Here is a 20,971-nt window from a genome sequence, read left to right on the forward strand (position 1 = left end):
ATTTTCAGCTTTAGTATGTTTCAGGATGTTGCACTGTAAACGTACAGGACATGACTGAACTGGCAGCATCAGCTGAAAATCAGTATAATTAAGAGGGATTATGGACAGCTACTCCTAAATAAAGTAGATGAAATCATACCTACATTAAACCAAACCACTGTAGTAGCACAGGCAGATAAACAGAAGAAATGTAGAGTTAGTTAGGTTAGCAAACCTGGCTTTTTTTGAGCAGAAATACTGATATCCAAAATGCTCTTAGCTGATGATTCTGTCAGAGAATTACTCTTCCCAAAGCCTTCTGGTTTAGTTCCTGTGAGAAGCAATGATACACATTTGGAGAGGGGGAAATGGTCAAAACACATTAATTGCTGGGTATTAGTTTGCAGCATCACAGTGGATTTCAAAAATCTACAGTCACAGTGGAATTATGGCTTTGTTTTGTTTGATTTTTTAAAAAAAGCAGAAACCAACACACTGTTGTATTCTCTAACCAAATACTTTAACCTCCAATTCCATAAACACAGGTTTCTTGAAAGCCTTTGGAAAGATTTAATTCTCTGTTCTTCTTACAAAAAGAAACAGCATATCAAGCCGTGATAAGCAGGTTTTATCACTTGCTTCTGTCTAAATTGAAGAGCTGCATGCACTATACCCTAATGCATCAAGGACTCATCATTCACTCACTCCCCAGAGTCAATAGCATACTAACCAGTTACACATGGATCTGTGTGTTCTTTTGTATTCTTGCTGTTGTTCGACTCCAAAAACAGTGCAGCTGTTTCTGAAGCTCTGCTTTCACTCGGAGCTATCAGAATACCCTGCTAACAAAAGTCAGAGCAAAAGTAAATGAAAACTCGAGAGAAAAGGTACTTCTTAACAAAAAAACCCACAAAGATTTATTAGAAATGTGCTCTGGAATGCTGCAGCATTTAACACAGAAGTTAAGATGGCACAGGTAGCATTGTGGCAGCACAAGAATAGTCACTCACTTCCTTTACAGCAACAAATGATTTCCTCTGCTGCTGTGGCTCCTTCTCATCTGCTGATAAAGCAACTCTGACTGTAACAGCTGTTTCTTCAGACTGAGATGTGCTCAGAAGTGGCTTCAACGAAACATCAAATATCTTTTCATAGTATGTTATGAGCAGCTCCACTACTCGGGCCTGATAAGGGTAGTCCACAAGTGATGACAGCGAAGCTGTAGCATCAGTTTGACGTGGTCTGATCAGAGTTGGGCCAAATATTATGCCAAGGTTGCTGGCTGACATTTTATTTTCATCAGCCTGTTCTGTAACTCTGCATAAGAAGGGGGAAAAGAAAAAACAAAACAAACCTCCAGGAGTTAGAGGGTTTTATTACTTTAGAAATATTTCAGATATTAAAATATTATGTCTAAAGAAGATAAAATGCAATGAGAAACTGGAAGTGGGTTTGGTAGGCAGGCTGAATCTTCAGTGCAGACTGCATTTAAGAGCAGCTTGGACTTTTGACACAGGGTGATTTTATGTCATATTTGTTAATATTATCTGTGGTTATTTGGCATTTTTGTTGTTGGGAAAAAGAGCATCTCTTGCTCTCAGTAATAATATAGCTGTGGCCCACTTCTAGTGGTAGTCATCGGCTTGGTACACCATCATACAAACTAGCATTTGGAGGACAAGGAAGTGAAATGTAACTGGAGAATAGTCATTTAAGACACATGATACAAGTTCAATTTTCTGTAACAGCTACCAAATTGCTGCCCCGCCTGGGTCACATCACAGTTTAAATCACACCTAGGTCCCTGCACGTGACACTGGTTACTACTGACTGACCACAATGCTAGCAGTGAATCAAGAATAATGGAGCTCAGCGCTTTCCCTGCTTTATTTCCCTTTCATATTCTTCTCTCACTTGAGAATTCATTACATGGAAAAAAGAAACAGCAAGGGAACAATGCCTCCTAAGGTATACATGCCTTCCTCTAAGTCATTAAAAGGGTACAAGAGAGTCCTAGCATGCAGTATGTAGCAGTTTATTTTTCTCAATGAGTTTGCATTTAAAATCTTTTCTCACCTGTGAAGGTGTCCAATAAGGTACTGAAGAGTGTTATAGTTTGGTACAGGCAGTTGTTTCAGAAGATCTTTAATTTTAATGATGATCCTATTCAGTTCAATACAGATTGACTGCCTTTTCTTTGATTTGGGACTACCTTTAGCATCGAACTCCTCATTAATGTGCTGGCTTTCTTTTCCAAGTCCAATGAACTCATTATAAAGCCGAAACAAAATCAAGGGCTCGGGAAGCTGAAGAAATAAGAACATTTCAAAATTAAAAAAACCCTGAATTTTAACTTAGTTTCCTTCCTGATTTTCTTCAGCTTTGTCTCATCTAGCTTCTTTTCTTTGACGATGACTTTGTTTAATATCCTTGTTCGTTAGCTCAAAGGCCAACTTTTTCAAACTCAATCCTGTTCTCCATAAATCTTTTGCTAGCCCTTTCCCACAATAACTTCAGGACTGAGCACTTATCAGTACTTTATTGAAATAAGATTTAAAGAAAAAAATAAGATTTCAAGAACGTGATTGCTATGAGGAAGGAGGTTACACCGCATATGCTCAAATAGCACGGTAATAGAGCAGTTATTTATTCTTCCAGTCTTTGACAGTATATCAATAGTATATGATTGGTTTTAATAATCAAACAAGGTTTAACTCAGTATTCTGTCTAAAAATATCTTAACCACATGTTTCTAGCACTGCTCCTGTATTTAAAACAAGCAGGTTTACCTAAAAGCCATACCAACAGATCAGCTACAAAGGAAGTAATAAGACCAGTAGAAAACATTTTATTTGATATTCTTCTTTTTAATTGTAAGCCCTATTCAAAATACAGCACAGTACCCTAGTATTATGTATGTAGTATGCTACCTTCTTACTTGAATATGTAGGCAGGGTACATCTTAGTAATTTTTCAAAATCACTTAATGGCAATGATCACAGGATTGGAATGCTCATCGCTGACAGTCAGTGTAAGGAAGAGGACAGGATTATGCAGCTAAGGATTATTTCTTTCAGGGCTAACAAGTTTTCAGTGACACAGTAATTTCACTTGGCAACATTCCAGCCTAATTTTTTCAGATAAATATTGAAACTGGTTTGGAAAATTCAATCACGAAGCTTTACAGCTCCATTTTGAAAGACAGACCCTCCATAATGAACACATCATAACCACTCTGAGTGTTTCATGACATTTTCGATAGTGGATATTAACAGCAATATATCAGCATCTGTCTGCATGAGAACACAAGAACGTGGGAATCTTTTAAGCTTCACCTAAGACAAGCAAATTCACTAATCAGAAAGGTTTTAGAAATTAAAGCTTCACTACTAGTAGACAAACAAAAGGTTATTTTGTGTACGGTACTAATATTTAAGGAGCCATAACACCCACATGGAATACATACTGTAATACCAGCAGCTTTCCCTGCCCTTGTCACAGGCTCCATGTGCAAATAAAGAAGCCTTCTGCAAATATACAAGGCACTCATTTAATCTTCTGCTGTGGGACTACTGAAAAGGATTTTTTTTCCTATTGTACTGAAGAAATATACTACAGTACTTCAGTTCTCCATCTGACCTCGCAATTCCATACCTGGCGGAGATATAGCTTGAGAACATTGCTGATATCATGTGCATAGAGTTCAGAGAGCTCAACCAAATCCTTTCCATTTTCAAAAGCTTGACAAAGCTTTTCAACTCTTAATTTGGCTCCATTCACACGATAGATGCCCTGAAATTAAAAGACCAGCACAACTCTATTTCATTTTGAAAGGACAGTGTTGAACAGAGATATTGACAGTACAGCATTAATACCCTAAGAGAACTGTTTTTTTTAAAGATTGTCTATAAAACTTAAGCATGAACAAACTTGAGTATACCTTGACATTCAGTGCTCTGCTTTCAATTTCTGACGTACACTTTTTGATGATGAAAGGAACGCCATCGGGAACATTTTTAGCAGCTTGGGCAAATTCCACTCCAAACAAGTGAAGCCTTCCATGAAGTTTTTTGTGCCCACATTGAATAGCTAAAGTCTCTAAACATTTTTTATGGCATGCAAGTGAACACTACAGGGGAGATAAAAAAAAGTACATGGTTTGATATAAATTGACACCATAAGAAACATCTCTGATGTTTGTCACCCCATATGTGAGCAAAAGGCAAGATTTATTAGTATGTTGTGCCTCTGCTTTGAGTTCACAGTGATTATATGAGCCACAAACTCGACAGTGTTTATACAGCAACATAATTCAAGTTTCCAAAACTCTCAACTTTACATAAACCCCAAGCAGAAATGTAAACTAATTTTTAACTTACCTCCTCACATTCAGCTCCGTGAAATACCACTAAGCTGTCACACTCTCTGCATTTAGATGGAGCTCTCAGCTTCCGTAGTTTGTGTGTTTGTGCTGCTTTTGACATATTAGCATTTCTAAAAGGTCCTGGAGAATTTGCAGTTTCAGATGTCAGATCATTTAAACCTGGAGAGAATTTCTCTGTTATAGTCTTTCTAATATCTACTATTGGGACAGTATTTATTCTGATTTTTTAGAACTGTGGTGCAGAACACAGAATTCTGTAAGTAATAGCAACTATCAAAGTAATTAAAAACATTTCAACCACAAGAAAGCAAAACTACGTTACAGTTTACATAATAGACTTATTAACTATCAAAGAATCTTAAATAAAAGTGTAATCAAATGATAATTTTTGCATTTTTAAGTATTCCAGTTTTCTCCGGTATCAATGACATGTGAAAATATTAGGACATTTAATTCCAGCTGCCCTGCAGTTCAGGCAAAGATTCATAAAAGTTTCATTATATGTATTTCAAAGTCCTGTATGAGAGGATGAAAGATGACAATATGCTTTGGCCTGTAGCGTTTCTGAAATACTTAAAAAAAGAATACTTTGCAGCAGGGAAGAATTAACATACACTCATATCAGAATGCATATGAAATTAAAAAATTAAATGAAAAAAATACTGATTCTCAGTTTCCTATAACAACATCAAACTATTTTCTAGAGCATTCTACAGCTAAAAAGAATAGCAACTGGCCCTTTTTGTGTCCAGTTCTTTTCAAGTAGTTTACTTAAAATAGTAGTTTCAAGTAGTTTACAACTCTGGGAACCAAAATACTTTGTTTTGCAGATAACTTAAAATTAGCACATACAGTTAATTGTCCAAAAAGCTTCTTAAAAGCTTGAGCATTGATTAAACAATACCACTCCAAGTGAAAGTTTGCATCCATTAACATATTGCCATGCTTTGAATCTTGATCTAAACTAATATTGTTAACCACAGATTCATTCCTAGAAGGCAAAGTATACATTTAAGAAATAAGGACTAACTGAGTAATTTCTTAGGGGCTTTACTCAGCAAGTGCCACAAATATATCAAAATTAGTTTGTGAGTACTGTAGAACTATTCCCATAGAACTATTTCTGATAATCTAGTTATTCAGGTTTCAATGCCTGTGGCAACATTGTCTTTATACAGTCAAAATTAATTTGAAAATTAGAAATGGCCTGGTCAAATCTGGGACAGACATTACTGAACTTGCTTATCTTAGTTGAAAAGGGTAGGATCTCAGCTATTACCCTAAACACTTGGAACTATGTTTTTCCAATTTTCCAATTACCAACTCTATGTATCTGTGCATTTTACTTCAAAGTTTAGAAGTTACCTTACATAAATCAGTGCTATGCAGCTAAATATAAATGCAAAAGTCTCAAGGGAATGATTAGCAGATCATTTGTTTTACCTCAAGAGGGTGAACACACCAGAAATTTTCAGCAGCTGCCCATATAGTTAATCTAAATGTATAAAGACAATTCTGCACCACCTCATTAAAATGACCTGAATGTTACTCCTCAGCTCTCAACCTCAAGTAGATGCACACTGTATTGAAAAACAATGCTGCTGGTAATCACAGCCTTGTTACAGTACTTTTCTTAAGCACGTTAAAAAGAAAAGCCACATTCTGCAACAAAAAGCATCATCTGGGGTCTTCAGGTATGGAAACAACATTACCACAGTCTGAAGGAGATGGTGGCTCTCTTTCATCAAGATCATCTGCAGATGACATAGTACCAGTGGAAGGTGTTCGGGGAAGTCGTCTTTTAAAATCCCCTGGCAGATAAGAAAAATTTTCAGGAAGTTGTAATTATCACTTCAAACTGACTGCTCATTTTCACCATATGCTCTGTTCAATACTTGCTTATCTAACAACAGTATCTTTGTTAATGTAAAGCAGTGCAAAGAAAAGACTTCTCTGATTAGTACGCAGTGAATGGAGCTGTACCTGGGCTGGCAGATGGAGAATCCATGGATCGTGACTCACTGCTTCCCCCTGCACTTTCAGAATCACTGCACATTCCTCCACTCTGGTTGCCAACTGACCATGATCTGAACGGTGGTGGCCCTCGCACTGCTTTTGAAAAGAAAATCCGCTAATTCCAAATGTCAAGGACAAAAATTACTTTTTTTATTTAAAGACTACTGATTATATTCAAAATAGGAAAATATTGCAAAAGTTACATGAGCATGCAATGTAGTGAAAAAATGCCCACAGCAGATATTCCTTTAAAAGCTTCAGGATATAAGAAAACTAATTTCAGAAACTTGATATTTGTGCTTTTACAGAAGACCTGAAATCAACACAGCATTTAGAAAACCAATGGATTTTCAATTGTTAAAGCTAATTGAAATAGTTTAGTCCACTGAGTTTGACAGTACTTGCTGTTTGAATTGCACCTCACCTTTCTTGTCAAAGAATCTAGGTATGCGTACAGACAGTTTTCCATTTGTCCTTCTTACGCTCGAGTACATACCATTTTATAGGCTTCAAACTCTATAATACATTTTTAACCCTTCAGTCCTATATTTCTGACTGAGATATCAAGCATAATTTAAAAAAAAAATTATTTTTATTTATTTAGAGACTGAGCTTCATATGAAATACAGAAGAACTACCTTGAATATCTGTGTTGCTGGAAGATCTCTTCTCTCTAACCTTTTGTGAACGACGATAAATTGGGCTTGCCACATCATCTAATGTCTGCACAGGAAAGTCTCCTGAACACTGAGATAAGTTACCATGTGATGTATGGACACTGTTTGTTGATTGCTTATTAAAAACCCTTCAGGAAGAAGAAAGTAATTTGAAGAATGAATAAGGCAGACATTAGAGAAAATCAATGTATTTTTTAAATCCCTGAGCATTAAAAATGCTTCATTTAGTTACTACTCATGAACGTATGTATTTGACACGTAATTTTTTAAGTCCAAATTAAAAAAAATAAAAAAATTAAGGTGGCCATTTATTTTTTATTAAATATGTGCGTTTTCTCCCCACGCCATAAATCAGCTTTTCCACCTCTCTGTATGGTATTATAAACATTATCTTGCAGACTTTGAAAAAACAGCCTATCTGTTCATCTGAAGATCAGAATAATTCAGAAGCCATTGCATTCCATGGTTATGGTTTCCCCTCCAAAAGATTCTCTGCCCAGCCATCAGGACCATCCACCTATAAACATACAGGTGTTAATATACCGTGCTTTTTAAAAAGCACAGAAAATATGCTGAAGCTGTCAGAGTCAATCTGTTGTGAAAATCTACTCTCACAATAAGGACAGAATACTGGTAACAGTAATTAATGTAAAATGCTGAAGCGCCCTGTGGACAAAATGGCCTGCTGGCCAAGTTTAGCAGTCAGGAAGCTGTTGTTCCTTAATCAGTTCTACCCTATCAAGCGTAAGGAAATAGAGACTGAAAAACATTAAAATTCGCATTTGTTCAAGCTACTGTCCCTTAAATTAATGCAGACCTAAACAATAAAAATGATCAAGTACATGCAGAATCACAAGGCCATGACAAAGATAACAAAAGGTGGGGAGAGAGAAGGAGAAGAAACACACTCTCATCAATCTTAAGCAGTAAACAGCTGGGAGAGCACACAGAGTTGGAAATTTCATGCTCATCAGTTTCTCAGGGAGCTACACAGTTAAATCCCCCTAAGTCAAAGTTTATGAGTACAGCCTAAATCAGTCTTAAAAGGCAGGAAATTTATAGACAAGAACTAAGAATCTCAGCTTTAACTTTGAATTTCCTGGCTTTTGTTGGTAGAAGTCTGACTCAAGCATTCATTTTTTTGTATTTAGTTTCCTTTTGAAAAACGATGACGACACTTCCCTGTAGAACTGTGAAACACACAGATTGGAATGAATATTCGGGTGCTTTAGTGCCAAGATGACTATTAATTTTACAAATTAAAGGTGGAAAAGCATTTGGCATGCTGACACAAGGAGCTGTCTTTTTGTCTTGAAGTCTTTACTTCCACATTACCTGCATGTTTCACAGATTACCAGTAAAAAACTTCCATTTCAGACAGATTGGAAAAAAAATATTTACGTTATAACATGTCCCTACAAATGGACTCTGAGCTTTTTTTAGTCACATTGCATGAGACAGAAATCAAGCAACACTTCCTGCCAAAAAGTTGTCCAGTGTAAACAATATGAAAGAAGCTACTGTAGCAGCAAAGCTTGTAGAAGAAAACTACCTCTTCAGACTTTCTAAACTAATTATCAAATACTACTGCCACACTACACTACCAAGTCCAAAATTTACATTTTTCATATTAACCAGTGTCTACATTAAAATAGTAACAAGTCAAGTCTTGCACAACAACTGTCAATGTTTTTAGCAGGTCTTATTGCAATGAAATGACAATCTGCTTTGGAATGTACAGACAGGTTTTAATGTCAACATTATATATAATCTACCAAAAGATGGGAAAAAGAAAAGCAGGGTAAAATACCAGGATTCCTTTAATTCCTCCAAAAATGATATTTTATTGTTAAACACTTTTGCCTAATGTTCCATTCTAAAGCAAGCAAATGCCACCTGCTCTTTGGGACTTACCCATCAACCTGGGAGCTCTGGGTTTCCAAAGAGCGTGATTCCATAGGAACACCATCCTTTGGCAAACTTTTCACAAACTCTGAATACTGCTGACCAGGGTCATAGAGTTTGGCACTCTCACAGAGGGACTGGCAGTTAACTGGAAGAGATACAACCTGAGCATGCTGCAGCTGGAACAGGTTAACTGTTGCCTGTTGGGGGAAAAAGACTTTCATTATCTGTAGATCATTTACTAGATATTTCACTTGCACTTTGCTCAACCGAAATTATTATCCCAACAGAAGATTTTTTAAACAATAAGACTAGAAAAATTCCAGAAAATAGTAACATGTTTGTGTAAGATTCCTGAAAGTCACTTGTAAAAACTTGATCTGTAATACAGATACTAGTATTTCTCTTCTCTCTGGGTTATTGACTCCTTTTGGTAGCAAAGGCAATTCCAATGGCTTCCCACTTTGGGTTGATCAAGATCAACAGCAAGTTTTTTTTGGCTACCAAAAAGGTATTTTGCATGCTCTGGGGGGGAATCTGAATCAGCATTACAATGATAAAGCAGCTGGAATTCCGAACCCAAGTGAACTCCATATTGCCTTATAAAACAGACAAAATTCTATCCTGACAGACAGATTAATTGCACACTTTCTTCATTAAATTACATAACTTCTAAATGATTTTATCACAAGCCAGAGACCAGAAAAGGGGACTCTGTGTGGCCGCTTCTTCAGCTTTGGGGCTGCAAAGGAGTTTGGAATTTATACTTGAACTGACAAGTCTGTCTAAGCTTTCTATTGGTCTTATAGGTTGGTTTTGGGGTTGCTTGGGGACAGGGGATGTGTGTTTGTTGTTTTATTTTCCCTCTCTGCCCCGGCATTAAATTGTCTTTGCCTTATCTTAAAAAAAACCAAAAACCAAAAAACAAAAAGACAACAAAAGAACCATCTCTTGACCTAATGTGTTCTTAAAGCTTTTTTAGAAACTGTGCATATACTATATAGTAATATATCAGAAAGAGAACACCACAAATAAATAAAAAGTTTTTCTTCTGTCCTTTGAAAACTTTTTATTTTAAGCGGTAACACTATAGATGGGGCTTTCTGTTACTTTTAACAATATTTATATATCTGTGTGAAATATATTTTAAAAACCATGCTTACAGCTTTAAGAGTAAGATCACACTGGTAAATAATCTCCCGAAGCTGTGTTAAAACATCACTTTTAAAGCTTTCCAAATCATTTCTTTTTTCTTCAATCTCTGTCATGCTTGCTTTATAGTGCTCATTGGCCTCTTCAGCCTGGAGAAAACACAAGTATAAAGGGTTGGTGGACTGCAGGCCTTGATACTAGAAGCAAGAATAAAAAAACCCCACACCACATGCTTGTAATTGGAGATTCCCATTTAGGGTAAGAACATGATTAAAATTAAAATTATGAACTGAACTCTTTCCACTTAGGAAAGAGTTACTTACTCTTTCCACTAGGAAAGCACGAGTAGAAGCAGCGTAGGCTTAACTTTAAAAGCAAGGAACAAAAACTCTTTACCTTTTGAAGAGCTTCCTCTTCTAGCCTTTGTTTTTTTTCCAGTTGCTTGCTGACATCTTTCACAAAGCTTCCACTTGAGCTGAGATGTTCCTCCTCAGCACGAGCAGTGCAGGATTTTGCCTTTTCATACTCATCTTGACGCTGTGTATATAGCAACTTTGCTTTTCGTAGAGCAGCTTCCAGTTCTTGCTGCAGAATGCAATGAAAGACAAAGTAGAAGAATAACTGATATTAATTTTTCAGTTATTTAATGTGATGTTTAAAGAGGCTGTTATGCACAGGGCTGTATGCTGCAGTTCAAAGTACACAGTCATTGAAAGACAACTGCTTAAAAATACCAGATTGTCATTAAATTGGCAGTTATGTGCTACTTTCAATAAGCCCTATAGATGGTATTTGTGAATGTAAGTTCATAACAGCCTAGTTTGAAAGTTTCTTCCTTTTGAAGAATTTTAGACTGAACCGTTAGATATGAAAGAATTACCAACCATTTTTTTCTGTTCTCGCTGCCAAAGCTCCTTGATATCTTTCCTTTGTCTGTCCAACTCATTTTTCCTTCCAAGAAGAGGCTAGATAGGAAATATTAACAGAGTACGTTAAAGGCTTATAGGCTGCAAGTTCATTCTTTTAAACATTCTGTGGTGTCACAAAACTTTAAAAACCCTAAAGAATATTTTGGTCTTTTTTCTTTAAGCTTACCTGCACAAATTTGTTAGACTGAAGAGCAGCAGCTGTTTGTTGCCAAAGTTGATTGTTCTCAATATCATTTTGAAAAGCATTAACGAATATTGATTGGAATGGCATATAATCCTAAAATTACACAAAACACATTAATGTTCTAGGTAAGACAGAGATATGCTGACATTCTAAAAGTCTGTATAGCTGAACTAGATTTTCAATTAAAATTAGTAAGTATTTCTATGTGTGTGGAAGTCAGGTATGAATGTAGAAAATTACTGATCTCTCGTCTGCATTTCATTTTACTAGGAAAAAAGTCTACAAGTCCAAATCACAAAGCATACAAGATATGAGACAGAAAAAAAAGCCCATTGTGAAAACTATTCTGCATATTCAACAAAAATAATTTTATATATCCAAATTTCCATAGGAAACGGAAGACAAAATACAGCAGATCTTTTAACCAGTACGTTAAGGTATAAATCAATTCTGTATCAACTTAAAAATCTACTCCTTCATATCCCTGAATTTTACTTTTGGGCAAGGCATTCAATACTTTTGTTCAATACTAAGATTTAAGACTAAGATAAAGCCCCTAAGGTGTACTCACCTGGTGTCCAACAATAGCTTTAGCAGTTTCAGCCATTTTTGCTAAGTTTCTAGAACATTCCAGTTCTGTTAAAAAAATTTCACAGTTACTGTTTACACTAACAGTTGTAACACATGCTAAATGTTTTTTACAGTCTTCCTTTAACAAATAGGCTACAGAGGGGACCACCTTCACTTTGTTACAGGCCTTTAATTATAGGAAATGTACAATAGTTCTGTCCACTTCAGTGGAACAGCTACTAATTTAGAAATCACATTACTGACAGTCTGCAGCACAGAGGTCTGACAACAGATTTAATTTCATCATGACAAAGCTGATTAAATGCCAGAAAGAGCCACTCACCCACGCTAAGCTTTTTTTCTACCCATGCGACTACATCCTTGATATATTTTGACAATGCTTTAGCATAGGACAGAGCTGATTCGATCCCACTGTCATTTCTTAGGAGCATGCTATCAACCTCCTCTGCTCGAAGATGTCCTGCAAATAAAGCATCGAACACAAACAAGTGATTTTTAGACATGACCACACACTGAGAGCAAAGCCAGTATTAGCCAACTGTGAATGCTTAAGCAGCTCTGATCTTGAGTTGGTCTTTAATGCTAGTTGATTCTAAACAGGACTGACAGAGGTTTTAGAACAAATTAAAGGGTCATAGTATTTTATCTGGGGTAGTCATATGGTCAGCATAACTTTCTTCAAGAAAGTGACCCAACAAAACACCAATCATATGATGAGATACAGAAGAGCTTCATTTTCCCCCCCAAAAGGCAACCAGGTTAATTATTTACAAAATAATAAAACCTTTGAAATAGCTGCTTTTTTTTTTTACAGTGAAGTTTTAATGGCAGCATGAGTGTAAAAAAGTGACCAAGCAATTGACTTAAAACATTTTTAGAAGAAATAAACCCCACAGATTCAAAGTGGTGTTTATCAATGTTAAGTGAATTACCTACCTTGAATATCATCCCTTTCATGCAGTGAACCCCCAGACTCCACGGAAAGATTTTCAAAAGACTGGTGTACAAGAAAGAAAACATTAAGTTAGCAATGAAAAGCTCTCACTGGAACTGACAGGCTAACCAAATAAATGGCATTATCTGCCCCTTTCCTTTTTTGCAGATAAGGCAAACTGCACTGTAACTCCCTCTCAACTAAGGTACAACACCCTCTAACCTCCCACAGCTGTCAAATGAGACATAATAAATAGCAAGGAATCATTATATACCTTTAAATCAACAATCTTGAAAGGCTGTGATGAAAGAGTTAAATATCAACCAGATTTGTTGAAGAATTGAGTTCCAGTTTTTCTTAGATCACTACCTATCTTTTAAAAACCTTTTCATACAGACCTAATGTCATATACATGTAACAGCTGTCATTCTACAAGCCATTAGAATCCTGTATTTCTTCCTCAAAGGAATAAAGTTATTTCTCCTAAATTACTTGCAGGTGTGCACTGTAGGCACAACAGCTGACTGTAGCACTTGCTAATGCAGCCCTGACAATCAATACAACCTGACAGAATGTAATCCAATAATAAAAGGAATGTAGCACATCATGTCATCCCTACCTTTGTCCTCATGCTGCATTTTGCTACCCCTTTATTTGTGAAAGTTGAACTATTTGTAGGACTATGCTGTAGACCTGACTGCTCGACACATTTAAATGAATAAAAATTTTACCTAGTAACCACTTATCCCCTTAAAAACCAAAAAAAAAGAAAAACAACAAACCCTACATAATTTTAAACGGAGAAACTACTCTTCACAACTTTGAAGCACAGAGCAGACAGAAAACAAAGGCTAAGAAATAGCTGCAGAGTGCCCTTAAACTTTACTAGAACAGCTTGTTTCCATTTAGACTTTGGAGCTGGTTTATTTTCAGACATTTGCTAAAATGGAGCACAGTATCAATGATGCAAGTAGTTTTGGTTTGTTGGGGTTTTTAAATGTAACTGAAAATGGATCATAAATCACATAAAAATCCCTCAAGAATAATTGTTTACTTCACAGCAAAAGCAGCTTTTCCATAGACCAAAACATGAAAGGTATTAATCATCAGTTGAACATTGAACAGAATTAAACTATAGTCTACAGAGCTGCTCCATTCCTAAAAATGGAATACTAGTATAAGTGCTGTCTACTATAAGAGAGTTTTAACAAAATGGAAGGGCTCTTCCAGAACAAATGGAAAATCTATCCAAAGCTGTCCATCAACCAAACTGTTAAAAAAAATAAAATCTTAATTTAACAGTGGATCAATATTCAGTTGCAGAGGCAGTTTGAACATTCCTAGACTTAGTTCAGATTTTATAAAACCCCATATTTTATAATAGCTTGAAGTGCTTATTAGTTATGGTCCTAAAAATTACTTCTCATTCTATAAGACCTAAATCACTGCAGTCCTGAAAACTGTTCAGTCCTTTCCAGTCCCTCAGGCACACAGACTAGTTAGGGCAGCTAATCAAAGATCACTCATCCTTTCACATTCATCCCACTGCAAATACGTAATACCACGATTTGAAAGCAAACGTGAACAATATGTCCTACAACTTATTATCAGAACTTGATCCATATAGCTTGCACCCTCAAGCAACCAATGACTCATCCTGGCAGTCCTAGCAAAAATGAAAAGCTTGACTTCTAGATAAGATTTCACTTCGAAATTCAGTGAGGCTCTTTCTTTTTTTTCCCTCCCATTACCTAAGACTCTCACCCTGACAGAGGCAAATCTCCTCACACATTTTGAAAGTTTTATCCTACTCCTTTATTATGCTCTTAGATCTGCGTAGCATCAAATAGCATTCAAATAGCTTGCTGAGTAATGAAAGGTCAGACATGTCTGTCTCGTCTCTTCCAGTATATTCTGAAGCACTTCTGTTTTTAATTAAAAAATATCTTTGCTTCCACCTTGTATGTCTGGTTGCACTATGAGGGCTAAAATGAGAACAATTACATTTGCTAATCATATCATTTAACTTAAACTTCCAAGTGGAATGCCTGAAGTAAAGAATGTAGACTCCCCTGCAGTCAAGAGAAGCAAGATCAGTGCTGCCCACCCCCTTCCTCCTTGGAGCAATCCTCAACAGCTTAGTTAGGGTAGTTCTTAACTAAACAAGCAATTAAAATCTTTCTCCTTAATCAACCCTCAAAAAATTTACATGTTAAATTCTACCAAAATGTTACACTCTATCTGTTTAAGATACAGCTAGCTGCTATGATCAACCACTGAACATAAACATTTACAGGAAAAGTTAACACACCTCTTCAACATTTTGCATTTAACTCCTTCTAACACTCAACTCCTAGCTAGCCTCCAAATTACTGTCTGAATTGCAGATCCAAGTGAAATGATTAATCTGTTAAGTGTATTTATTTGCCTAAATGAAAAGACACTTGAGAGATTTCTAAGAAATTGAACTATGTTATCCTACTTCAAAATTTATAATGGTTTGCCTCCACATTAGGAAAAGCAAGAGACACAACAAAGAAGGGCTTTTAAATACAAGCTGGTGACTTCTGAAGCACCTAGAATAGAATTCCTTCTTCATTTCACTGTATTCTAATTTCCCCTTGGCCTTCCCCCACCCTTGTGTTCAGAAGAGTGATCTTTTAGGTAATCATTCACTTCACAATACAATATATAGAACCATCTCATTCCACAGGCATATATTTTTGAAAAGCAAAACCATTTCAAGATTAAAATGTTGGCAAATTTATCACCTTCCTTCTCCTGGTGAATCAATTAGATGAATTAGTACTTGTTCCAATAACCTCATTTAACTTATATGAGATGCTGGCTTTTATGCTATTTTATTTCGTACTTTTTATCAGCAACCTGATTCTAAGTTTGCTGGAACCAGTTTTCTGCATAGCCTACTTTTCCTCCATATTGTTTATGAAGATGAGTTTTGTAGCAACTACAGAAGTAGAACTTGTATGATAACCCATCTTTCTCCCATGTGTGTTATCAAACATAGTGAAAATTTAAAAAGACTACTTCTCAGCTGTAGCTGCACAGCATTACTGTGATCAAGTCTGTGTGAAGGAATGCTAAGCCTTAAGTATGTTTCAACAAAGCCTTTAAAAAACCCCACAATCTAAAATTTTTAACCTTGCTACAACTTGGCTTGTCATATGCACTACTTACCAACTGCATTTACCTTGCATGTAACTTCTAATTTTGTTTGATTTACTTGAAAGTGTGCTTCTAGATACATGAAAATTCAGAACAGAATTTGGAACTGAGCATTTTTCAGTCACACCTTCAAAGTGTTTAAAGGTGATATTAAAATACTAAGGTTTTTCTTTGACTGCCTATAAGTTGACAAGTATCTTAGTGAATTGTTGCTGAAACAGTTACAGCACAAGCTGGGCTCCAGAAGAAGAAAAGGTTATTTTGTAATGAATATTAGTCTTTGAAAGCCAAAAAGAGGTCATTCAACCTTTAGCTTCTAGGTTTAACAGGTACATTCTAACTACTCCAGCATGTAAATCATTCAAGTATCTTACTTTTAAGTGTTTATTAATTTTCAGTTGACCACTTCAAAAATCTCAGAAAAAACTGCAGCAGGTTATCATTTACATATTTGAGCACCAGTTCTATTGAGTCATCACTGTCCTTTAGAACTGAGAATACATTCAGGTATCTGAAACCTTGAATACATATTTTTCATGGGTTTAATTTAGTTTTAACGCTCAGATGACTCCAAGTGTCCCATCCCCATGATGCACAGAGTTTCAGTGGAAATGGAAGTCTCCTTTAAAAGATATCATTCCACACTCCAAGAGAACGTGTTCAGCCTACCCGACTTCTCCGAGATACAGGAAGTCCCAATGACGAGCCATTGTCTACATCTCCCATAAGGAAGTCTGAAACCCTGCCAGAAAAACAAAGAATTGAATTGTGTTACTTCATTACTTTACCTCACCAAGCAATTTTGTATCACTGAAAACAAAAATTCAGGTAGTGTTTCTAACATCCTTTAAAAGTTTCGCAAATCATCTTTAGAAGTAGTCTTATATTCCCTGTCATTTCTATACCATCATAGATTTCCTTGTTAGGGAAAAACCAAACAAACACTCAAAGCAGTAAAATTGTTCTAGATGTGATTCACTTAAATTAGTTTGTCAGCTAACATTTGACCAAAACAAAACTAAAGTTTTTGTTGTTACTTGGTCTTAATTTGATTCAGCTCCGCTGATCTCTTTAAAAACTCCTTCTGCATTCCAACTTACACGTTTCCAAAGGTGAATGCCAATGTTTCAATGGAAGAAAATATTTCACTGAAGAGTTCTCTCTTGTTTTCTTCGTTAACTTCTTTGAAGTTCACCGCTTAGGGAAAAGAAAGTAAACCAAAGGGTGAGAGGTGAGGTCAAGCAAGCAGGTTTACCAGGCCTAAAGACAAATTTTATATGCAGTCTCCTACAGAACATGCAACATTATACTTTTCTGAATAATTGAAAAAACACGATTTTAAAGAAGATTAATAAGAAAGTAAACAGTAAAGGAAAGAAATTAACACAATCCAGATGCTTCCCACAATGAAATCAGATTACTGTTTCACTTCCTGTATCTTCCCACTTAAGAAGCAGCTTTGTGTGGGAACATGTTGGTAATGTGATGGGAAGAGAAAAACAGTCATTTACCAAAGAGTCAAATCCCACAGCAGCAGCAGCAGCACCACCACCAAGCAGCTCACAAATGCAGTCAGGTATTTGAAAAACTGTTTCTTTTCTGAGTAGAAATTTTAGAATTCAGAACAGGAGCACTCATTTATGGGGGTGCTCCCCCAAATGTATGCAATGCAGAACATAGCATTTCTGGCTTGAGCACAAGCAAACAGAAAGGTATCAAAAGGTAGTGTCCATTGCAAAACCCTTTAATTATTTGCTCCATAGTCTGGCAAAAGCTCCTCAGTTTTTCCTGCTAAAAGTGAGGAAGAAACTCAGCATAACAATTGGTGATCCAGAATAGGAAGAGGAGCAATGCTGAACAAACTAGATGAATCTTTAGCACACTTCCATGACAAACTGGAATAATGAGACAAAAAGAATGATTCATCCAGAGTTTCTGTTAACAACTACTAAACAAGAAGGAGGACGGAGAAAGGAGAAGAAAAAAAGCACAACCATTTTTGTCTGTTTTCAACTTCACTCCTTAATCACTGGTGACTGGGAGATTTTTTTGTAGAGAAGTCACATACACTCCTTTAAGCCAAAGTTGTGCCCTCTGGATGGAAGTTTTCCCCAGTGTTACATTGTGAGAAGTAACAATTTCACATTAGCATTTTTTTAAAAGCTTATTTTTTTTAAGCAATGCATTGTTCTCAGTTCTCTAGATGCTTAAGTCACACGTGCTTACGTCTCTTTTAGAGAACTGCAGTGACACACATACAGGTAGTTCACCCCATTCATCACTTTTTGCAAAACCTGTAACAAGGTTCATTTATGTATCTTCCTTACACTTTGAGTATAAATATGGGAATAATGGGCTACAATGACTTCTGGAAGTAGCAAAAATTAAAATCATGTTAAATTGTTGCCCATTCTATACACATTTTCTTAGCAAATTAAATTAACAGGCTTTAATCTTAAAAAGTATTCAAACTTCCTGCCAGGTGCCTAAACACTAATGGGTAACAAACAAAGAAAGTACAGTAATCTACTCCCCCATTAGACTTCCTCTGTGAAAGGAAAAGTTTTTAACCAGTAAAGTTATACAGTTAAATCCATTCCTTTTTACACAGCATGTCAACAGACCTGATCAACATTCTTATAACTATTTCTATACAAAGCTATTACAGAAAATACATATTCTTCTCATGGGCTATTTTTACAATTACTTGCAGATATGGAATAATGTGTTTTAAGAAGCCTACAGCAAAAAACAATCACCACAGATTACAAAAACATAACCAGTCTCTCTTGCCCCAGTTAACTGCTAAACTACAGCTTCTCCTACCTCTTTGTTTGCTACACTTTGTAATTACATTAAAAAATGCCTCCAGCACCTTTGTTTGAAATGAGACTTAATAGAAGTCCACAGATGAAATTTTTTTAACAGATTTGTAAATAGCAGTGACTTTATTTATTTTTTTAATATTCAGGTTAGTTGTAAACCTCAACTTTCCAGAAATAATGTTACCTATAAATCCAAATAAATTCCAAATCATTAAGCAACAACAGTTACTATGAGACCTATTGATTACCAGCCACTAATGACTGGAAAAATCATTTGAGTGCCGGCATGAAAAGCAAACTGTTTCAACATTAAAAGGAACTAACAAAAACTGTCTATACATTCAAAGCACTTACCACTGAAACATTTGTATATCCATTAGCCGCAGTGCCTTCAGAGAAAGAGCACTTCTTTCACTTAGTTAACAAGACATTAATAGAGAGAGTCTTTCCCTAAAGAAATGCCGTCTGTTTCACTCTGCCTTCCTGTTCCAGGAAGAGTTTTGTTAAGCTTTACAGTTTATATGCCAAGCAAATCCTTTCCTTTCAGGATCCATCACAAAAGGAATAACCAATCTCAAATTTTTCAGAATTATCACTTCTCCCAAAACAGGTTAGTCCAATTTCTTAATAATTCAGTAGGATACAAACAGCTTTCTTCTAGCTTACCACCAATGGAATGCTGATGTACTTAACATCAACTTTAAACCACGCACTCTCTTTCCCCAGGACATCCTGACTGCACACAATAGCTCCTGACAACAATGAACTATAGTAATCCTGCCATGTCTGGAAATGACAACTATCTATCTATAGTTCTACAGATTTCAAAGCACGTTTACAGTTTGACAACCCTTTTAAGTAAGATTTCAGATGACACATACTGAACTTCAAAAAAAAAAATCATATGATAGCGGTACATTAAAATCCAGTATCTGAAATACACACCTATCTTATAGTGGATCTTTATTGCCAAAGCTGTCTTCAAACTGAGGTGGGTTTGGCAATCTCATCAAAATGCTGTGAGATGCTGCAGTTTCAGTTCTCCAGTCATGCCATCAAAACCTTTCTGAATCAAGCACAGACCACGCTGGGGAACCCAAAACAGCCATGGAAGTTTTGGAAGTAAGAATCCCAAGAGCTGAAGCACTGCCTGAGGACATTTGAGCAATGCTTCTGAAACTACCAAGAAGAGGCTGACAACTGTCAAGACCAAAGTGCAACCAGGGCCTTTAAAAGGTGATGGACAGTTCACCGGGATCACAGCACAACTCACAGGCACACAAGGCATGGGACACAGCCATGCTAGAGTGCAGAAGTTCACTTGCTTCCTCAACCCCCCTCCCCATGGACACGTGCAGGACTGGCAGCAGCAACACCATCCTGCCAGCTTCTGCAGAACCTGGACAAGGCAAAACCAAGCTTGCAGAATTTGCACTTTTTGGGCCAATTTTTTCGTACCTAATAGACTTATGTGGCAACGTCACCATTTATTTTTTTAGACAGGAATACACCTTTTATCCATACTGTACTAGCTGACTTTTAAGCAGTAAGCAACTGGATGACTTCTTGGATCTGAATACCTTTGCAACAAATTTTATTTTTAAACTCCCAACAATGCCTTCAAGAACCTTTCAGAACTACTTCAAAAACAAAACCGCCACTCTAGCAAACCAAAAAAACTCAACCAAGAACCAAAAAAACCATTCCCTCTCCCAAAACAAAGACTTGTAACACTTCTTGTTATTGCCTCTCTTCTTTAAAAACGTGTAAAATAAATGGGGGAGAAGCCTGAGTAGAAAGCAATACTACAGAGACCAGAAAGAGGAAGAAGAGTATTCTTGGAACGTCACAGCTACAGAGGATCAGCAGGCTGTCCAGGCCCCACTGTTCTACTTTTAGTTAATACTGCCATATAATTTCACCAGCCTGTACTTCCTACCAGGTTGGGCAGCCTCCTCAACTTGAGCTGGATGCCAGCAAGACAAGTTTGAGGAACTGTTTCCTTCTTTCTCCATAATAAATTTTGCTCTGAATTTACATCACAGATACACCAACAAAACTGAAATTACTTGATCTTCCTTGAGGTATTTCATTTTGATGCAAAAATTCTACAAAAAACCTTCATGCCTAAATAGGAAATTTCTACAAGACAAGTGCAATTTCAGCTTCACCAGGAATCTGTGTCCATTCTCATGATTCAGTTAAGTCA

At 36.4% G+C, this 20,971-nt stretch overlaps 1 protein-coding gene across 7 annotated transcripts in view; it reads right to left on the reverse strand.

The window, feature by feature from the left end:
- Positions 1 to 20,971, reverse strand: part of ARHGAP29 (Rho GTPase activating protein 29) — a 49,629-nt gene that overhangs the window by 2,175 nt on the left and 26,483 nt on the right. For 3 of the 7 annotated variants that reach the window (XM_032696816.1, XM_032696818.1, XM_032696817.1), the window contains exons 4-22: positions 17,038 to 17,134; positions 16,607 to 16,679; positions 12,754 to 12,814; positions 12,140 to 12,277; positions 11,798 to 11,862; positions 11,209 to 11,319; positions 10,998 to 11,078; positions 10,510 to 10,698; positions 10,125 to 10,262; positions 8,971 to 9,161; positions 7,018 to 7,184; positions 6,347 to 6,475; positions 6,076 to 6,174; positions 4,359 to 4,522; positions 3,920 to 4,108; positions 3,634 to 3,771; positions 2,056 to 2,285; positions 990 to 1,296; positions 710 to 821 (exon numbers count right to left, since the gene is read on the reverse strand). In XM_032696816.1, coding sequence (XP_032552707.1) covers positions 710 to 821; positions 990 to 1,296; positions 2,056 to 2,285; positions 3,634 to 3,771; positions 3,920 to 4,108; positions 4,359 to 4,522; positions 6,076 to 6,174; positions 6,347 to 6,475; positions 7,018 to 7,184; positions 8,971 to 9,161; positions 10,125 to 10,262; positions 10,510 to 10,698; positions 10,998 to 11,078; positions 11,209 to 11,319; positions 11,798 to 11,862; positions 12,140 to 12,277; positions 12,754 to 12,814; positions 16,607 to 16,679; positions 17,038 to 17,134 — 2,679 coding nt within the window. The remainder of the gene's footprint in view (positions 1 to 709; positions 822 to 989; positions 1,297 to 2,055; positions 2,286 to 3,633; positions 3,772 to 3,919; positions 4,109 to 4,358; positions 4,523 to 6,075; positions 6,175 to 6,346; positions 6,476 to 7,017; positions 7,185 to 8,970; positions 9,162 to 10,124; positions 10,263 to 10,509; positions 10,699 to 10,997; positions 11,079 to 11,208; positions 11,320 to 11,797; positions 11,863 to 12,139; positions 12,278 to 12,753; positions 12,815 to 16,606; positions 16,680 to 17,037; positions 17,135 to 20,971) is intronic. The other 4 variants (XM_032696820.1, XM_032696822.1, XM_032696821.1 and 1 more) reach the window with 4 other exon arrangements.

Source organism: Chiroxiphia lanceolata, chromosome 9, assembly GCF_009829145.1.
Source record: "Chiroxiphia lanceolata isolate bChiLan1 chromosome 9, bChiLan1.pri, whole genome shotgun sequence".
NCBI lineage: Eukaryota > Metazoa > Chordata > Aves > Passeriformes > Pipridae > Chiroxiphia > Chiroxiphia lanceolata.